This window comes from Colobus angolensis, unplaced genomic scaffold, assembly GCF_000951035.1.
Source record: "Colobus angolensis palliatus isolate OR3802 unplaced genomic scaffold, Cang.pa_1.0 Scaffold48, whole genome shotgun sequence".
Lineage (NCBI taxonomy): Eukaryota > Metazoa > Chordata > Mammalia > Primates > Cercopithecidae > Colobus > Colobus angolensis.
Genome location: NW_012118265.1, coordinates 4,260,730 through 4,267,692, shown reverse-complemented (window position 1 = coordinate 4,267,692; position 6,963 = coordinate 4,260,730). Strand labels below are relative to the sequence as shown.

Sequence of the window (6,963 nt, the reverse complement as noted above, 5' to 3'; positions counted from 1 at the left end):
TCTAAAATATCTCACTATCTAGGTTGTCTTCGCATTAATACCTCTGGGAGCTAATTTATGTGCCAACAATGGCACTCAGGATTTTACATACAAAAACCATCTTGTAGCTGTGGAAAACTAGTCAGACAAGCCTGTGTCCAAATCCCAGCTCTGCTGTTCATGGGTTTGGAGATGTTCATCAAGGGATTGTCTCCTGCACCTCAGTTGCTTTGTCTATAAAGCAGACACAGAGCAGATGGCCCAAATTCTCTACAGTTGTATGGGGCAAGGACGATTCCTGCCTTCCAAAGGTGGTTCCTCCAGGTGCTGAAGGGTCGGGCCATTGCTCTGGCGTCCCCCCGGGCTCTCCTCTGTTTCCTGCCTAGGGGTGGCCATGCTCATGGCTAAGAAAGCACCAGCGACCACCCACAAGGGTCAGGGGATCGGTTTTGCTGGTACTACAGGTACACCGAGCTCCTGGCCATCTCTCTGTGCTTCAAGCAGAACCCCATAGACCTCATGTTCTCCTGAATCCTGCAGGTGTTCGACCAGGGGGAACCGGCCCAGACCCTGAACTCTGGAGAGCTGGTGCTGCTGGGCAACCTGACCCACGACACTGTCTTCAATAATCACTGCAAGGCCCTGCTGGGCAATGACTCCCCGACCATGCTGGCCGGGCTGCTGGCCGCCTGCGCCAGGGCTCGATGTCTTCCTTTCACTTCGAGGCCACCGAGCTGCCCTTCCGGCCCTGGACCACGATGGAGGTGGGCACCCAGCTGGCGTGCGAGCTGAGCATGCTCTATCGGATCTCCTGCCAGCCACCCTTGGCCCCTCCAGCGCCCTCTTCCTCCTCGTCCTCTGCTCCTGAGCTAGTGCCCCCCCGAGAACATGCTCTTCACCCAGAGCCTGCACAGGCACCTGCCGACGGCGGCGGCGCCCTCGGGGCTGTGGCTCCCACCAGCCAGCCTGCTGGTGAAGGGCGTGATGGTGATGGAGACCGTCGTGGAGATCCAGGTCCCCTGGATGGCGGCCTGCTAGGGCACCAGGGCCAGCCAGGCTGCGCCAAGCTCACACGGGGGCCCAATGCGACGCGCAGGGACCTCAAGGGCCGGCTGCTGAGCCGTGGTGTGCCCAGGGAGACGTGGAGAAACAGCCCGCTAAGGTCCTCCTGGGGCTCTGCATGGCCAAGCGCAGCGCGGCCACCTGGCCTATAGGTTGCAAGAGGGGCAGTCGCCGCTGCCCCCTACTCTGACCAGGCCTGTGCAGAGGAGCTGCCCACGCGTCACGTCTAGCCCTGGGCATGGCTCTTTGAGGACAGATGCGGCCTGGCCCCTCGTTCCGAGGGTGGGATAGGGAGGCTGGATTCTAGGAGAGCTGCTTCCGGTTTGAACTGGGGGCGTCAGGGAGCCCGGGACATGATAGGAGAGACCAAAAGCCTTGGCCAGTGCCTCTCAGGTGTATCCCTCCAGATTCCTGCGGGCAAGCCACAACCTGACGCCCTGTTCGAGGGCCCCAGAAGAGAGGGGAGTCCTTGCCTCCAACCACCCACGGATGTTACTGGCCAAAGTTCATGAAGGGAGCAGACCATTGACTGGCCACTTGAGTCCCTGCAGGGGGTGAGTCCTCAGGCACCATGTACTGTTACATATCAGCCCAAGCAGCACGGTGGGCAGGCAGAGCGGATGCACACCCCTCGGCCACATGGGTTCCCACAGCACTGCAGACCCAGCAGAGAGACCCCGTGGCCCATGACATGAAAGCATCTTGAAGTTTTTAACTCTAAATTTTTTAAAGTTTTTTTTGAAATGCTGTATTTTTACTTACTGCCTTAAGCATATATGACACTTTGATTTTATTCCTCTCTTTGTGACGGTTTTTCTCCTAAGGCTTTTTTTTCTTTGTCTTTTTTTTTTTTGGCAATGCCTTCACCTTTGAAAGCATTCTGTTTGCTGGTTTGGGGACAGCCAGTCCTTCTGATAGGCCTGATTTCTTTAGCTGCTATGATGGTTAATATTGAGTGTCAACTTGATTAGATTGAAGGATGCAAAGTATTGTTCCGGGGTGTGTCTGTGAGGGTGTTGCCAAAGATTAACATTTGAGTCAGTGGATTAGGAGAGGCAGACCCAGCCTCAATCTGGGTGGGCACCATCTAATGGGCTCCCAGTCCGGCTAGGATAAAAGCAGGCAGAGGAACATGGAAGTTCCACTAAACGGGCCTACATCTTTCTCCTGTGCTGGATGCTTCCTGCCCTCGAATATCAGACTCCAAGTTCTTCAGCTTTTGGACTCTTGGACCTTCGACCACGGACTGAAGGCTGCACTGTTGGCTTCCCTATTTTGAGGTTTTGGGACTTGGACTGGCTTCCTTGCTCCTCAGCTTGCAGACAGCCTATAGTGGGACTTCATCTTGTGATCGCGTGAATCAGTACTCCTTAATAAACTCCCCTTTATATATACATCTATTCTGTTAGTCTTTCCCTCTAGATAACCCTGACTAATAGAGCTGCCATCAGTGTGTGGCTTCTGGTCAGTCTGAATTCTGGGTTTTTGTTAAGGATATGCTGGGGCCAGGATCACGGGTCACAGTTTTGTGAGGATAGAAAGAACCCTGGCAGTAATGGCTTCACAGCAGAGGTGTTAGGCACACAGGCCCCCGTTAAACAGTTGACACATATAAAAAAAAAAGTCACATCTAGATCTTTGTCAGTCACCAAAAATAGGAGGTCCATGCGTTACACACCTGAAGAAAACTGGGCAGTCCACCTTTCTCTTGCTTTATTTCTCCTCCTCCATTTAGTTTAGAAGAAGCAACTCTTTCATTTGTTTCATTTGTGTGCTTGGTGCCTGTAACACCAAGGAATAAATATGACTAGGACAGAAACATATGTTTATAAGTGAGGAAAACTTCAGTGGTCTGTCAATGCATTTGCCTTATAGGGAAAGCTGGCTCAGCTACAGATTTGCAAAAGTTGTGTAGAAATAAAATGAAGACAACATGGAGGAGTTCCATTCAACACAAGTGCCACGGTGTAGTTTGCCAGGTATGGTGCAGTTCTGTGGATAAAAAGGTGAATAAAACAGTCTTGTTCTTCAGGAGCTCAGTCTAATGCAGTCTCTTCAGGAGGTCTGTGTTCAACTTTGGCTGCCCACTAGAGTCACTGGGGAGCTTTAAAACAAAAACAAAAAACAAAACAACAACAACAACAAAAAACACACTGGGCTGGGAGCGGTGGCTCACTCCAGACTGGCCAACATGGCAAAAGCCCGCCTCTACTAAAACTATAAAAATTAGCTGGGTATGGTGGCATGTGCCTGTAATCCCAGCTACTTGGGAGGCTGAAGCAGGAGAATTGCTTAAACCTGGGAGGCGGAGGTTGCGGTGAGCCGAGACGGCACCATTGCACCCCAGCCTGGGCAACAAGAGCAAAACTCCGTCTCAAAAAAAAAAAAAACCCAAAACCCAAAAAAAAAAAAAACACTGATGTGCTATTGGTGAGAATATAAAATGATGTAACTACTATGGAAAAGAATATGGTGGTTCCTCAAAAAAATAAATAAAAATAGAATTATCACATGATCTAGCAATTCCAATTCTGGATATGCACCCAACAGAATTGAAAGCATGGTCTCGAAGAGATATTTGTACACCCGTGCTCCTACAGCACTATTCACAATAACCAAAAGGTGAGAGCATCCCAAGTGGCCATCAATGGATGAAGGGATAAACAATGTGGCATATATATACAATGGAATATTGATCAGCCTTAAAAAGAAAACAAATTCTAGCACATGCTACAATGTGAATGAACTTTGAGGTCATTATGCTAAGTGAAATATTCAAAACAAGACAAATACTGTGTGATTTCACTTATATGAGGTACTTAAAGTAGTCAGAATAGTTATGGAGACATAAAGTAGAATAATGTTTACCAAGGCTTGGGACAGGGAAAAATGGGGAGTTATTGTTTAATGGGTACAGAGTTTCAATTCTGTAAGAAGAAAAGCATTCTGGAAAAGGATGGTGATGGTAGCACCACAATGTCAGTGTGATTAATGCTACTTCAAACTGTTAAGATGGTAAATTTTATGTTCTGTATATTTTTAAATATAAAATCTTAACTTTTTAAAAAAATAATTAAACACACACACACACACACACACACACACACACACTCTGATACCTGGGTCCCACTCCCAAGAGAGTCTGATTTAATTGGCTTCAGTGCAGTGTGCATATGGGGTTTTTTAAAACCTTCCAAGAGATTCTAATGTGCAGCCTCATTTTAGAACCACTGCTGTAGACTGTAAAAATCATGTATCTATCTACAGAGAAAGAACTAGATCTGGATAGAATACCCGAGCTCTTCATCACTTAAAGCCATGTGAGTGCTTAAAACTTTGCTGAGTCTCAGTTTAGCCCTATATGTATGAATTGACATAGCATGGTGGTGTTGCTAGGATTCATTGGAGCTCTATATGAAAGGATTTTATACTTTAGCAATTATAAGCCATAATTAGGTGAAAGTAACAAGTACAAGAGAGTGCTTTTCTCACTGCCATTTTAATGCCTTTATTTGACTCTCCAAGATGAAATTAATCCTTTTCTCTTTTCCTCAAAATTCCCATAGAACTTCGTTAGCATTGTCATCGTTGGTAGCACCAACCCTGAATCAAAGTTATCTGTATATCTGTCAGCCACCACACAGATCTTGGTTCCAGAAAGCAAAGACATGACTGATGTATCACCCCAGGCCCCAGTCCCTAGCACACAGTGGGCATTCAATAAACATTTGCCAAATCTGGTTGAATTGCTTTATTAAACAGCATGGAAACCTAATGCATTCAGTATGTTTCAAACAATATGCCCCTGTTACCAGCAGTCTCACTACCCCAAAGACAAGCTTTATTTCTATAAATAATAAGATGCATATGCACAGAGCAAGAATGGTGGCCCAAAAAACAAAGAGACGCTGTAATACATACATGGGATCACAGTCCAAACAAAGGCCCTGCTGTTCCTGACACCCAAGCCACTCAACCATACCCTCCTACGGTGGTGCGGATATTGGCACTGTTATTATGAACCTGAGGGGTTGGCCAACATAAGACTAAAATAATGGCACATTTTTATGTAATGTAAAGATTCTTGAGTCTTTAGGTGATATTAAAGCAATGAGCCAGGCAAATGCTCCCAACACACAAGTCCATCCACTGTTGAAATCCAAGGAAGGAGAGACAAAAGCCACCACTTCTTCGTATCATTTAGTTATCCCTCTCTTAACCAAGGCATTGGTTCAAGAATATAAGCAGCTTAGAAGGAGCTAACTCAGATATATAAGAAACACAGGTATTGTGTAATTTCATGTGGCCCTCCATAAACTCCAGCCAGGAAAAGTAATTTGGGAAGAGATGGGGGAAAGAAATTACTATTTCTTGAGTGACTGTTATATGGTAGGCCCTTTATTATCTCATTACTTTCTCACAACACCTGTATCAGACAGTAATGTGTTCAGCTACAAGTAACAGGAACACTGACTTCAAGTGACTTGAAAAAAAAAGCAAAAAACTTATTTTTCTCACATTTGAAAAAAAGAGTCTGACCAGACATGGTGGTTCACACCTGTAATCCCAGCACTTTGAAAGGCCAAGGTGGGTGGATCACCTGAGGTCAGGAGTTCGAGTCCAGTCAGGCCAACATGGCGAAACCCTGTATCTAACAAAAAATACAAGAATTAGCTGGGTGTGGTGGCATGAGCCTGTAGTCCCAGCTACTCGAAATGCTGAGGCAGGAGGATCACTTGAATCCAGAAGATCAAGGTGGCAGCGAGCCGTGATTATGCCATTGCTCTCCAACCTGGGCAGCAGAGTGAGGCTCTGTCTCAAATAAATAAATAAATAAATAAATAAATAAATAAATAAAATTTAAAAGTCTGGAGGTAGGAGCTGCTAGCATTGGCTCTAGAATTCCTTTGGCCTTTTCCTTATGTCTATTGCCTCTTAGTCACAAGATAGGAGTGCTAGCTCCAGACATCACAGTACATGTAAGGCAAGAAAAAGGGGAAGGGGCTGTACCACTGCACATGTTCTCCCTTCCCTTTTTTTAATGAAGAAAGCAAATGCTTTCCCAGAAAGGCACTTCCACTGATTTCTACTTATGTTTCTCTTAAACAGAGTTCACTAGAGGCAAAAATGGGGATTCTTGTGCAAGTGACTTATTGAGAGATGCTTTCTGTAAAACTTTTAAGGGAGTAAAGAGAGAAGCACAAGGCAGAAGACAGAAGCTAGGCAAAGATGTGGGTTCAGCCAAACTCTTAGCTCAGCCTGATCCCACAGCAGAGCTATCCTATATTGAGGCAATGAGTTCTGGCAAATCCCTATGCCAATCAGTCCTGGGCTGTAGGCTGTCTAGGTGTGTTGCATAGCCTCCTAGTCATTTCCAAGCAAGGAGTCTCCCTCCGCTGAGGGCAAGTCATAGCAGCTGAGGGATGAGCATACCATCCTGGTAAAGAAGAGCTAAACAGGCCACCAACAGCATCTTCTATAATCTCATAGTCCAAAACTAGGTCAGGTGACTGCCTCTGGGTACAACAATGTTGGGAAAGTAAATATTTGGCCTTTCAACCCCTACAGTGGAATGTGAATGACTCTCAATGTTGACTGGATGCCCAATGAACAGTGTCTTCCAAAACCACTCCCAAGATAGACTTCTTATTTGTTAAGGAAGAAAATCTTTCCCCTACTTTGAAAGTTTTCTTTCCCGTAAATGCAGTTCCACTAGAAGAGTAGTTATCAAACTTTTTTATCTCAGGACCTAAACTCTTAAACATTATTGATGATCCCAAAAAAACTTCTGTTTATCTGAGTTTTATCTATGGCTATTTACCACATTAGAAGTTAAAATGGAAAAGTTTTAAATATTTATTTGTTAATTCATTTTAAAATAAGAACCCCATTAAATATTACCATATTTTTCAGGCTGGGCGC

At 45.5% G+C, this 6,963-nt stretch overlaps 1 protein-coding gene across 1 annotated transcript in view; it reads left to right on the top strand.

Moving 5' to 3' along the window:
• Window positions 1-683: 683 nt before the first annotated feature.
• Window positions 684-6,963, top strand: part of SIAH2 (siah E3 ubiquitin protein ligase 2) — a 50,202-nt gene continuing 43,922 nt past the window's right edge. Inside the window, exons 1-2 of the mRNA XM_011959087.1 lie at window positions 684-1,141; window positions 1,449-1,595. Of these exons, the coding sequence (XP_011814477.1) occupies window positions 684-1,141; window positions 1,449-1,595 (605 nt within the window). The remainder of the gene's footprint in view (window positions 1,142-1,448; window positions 1,596-6,963) is intronic.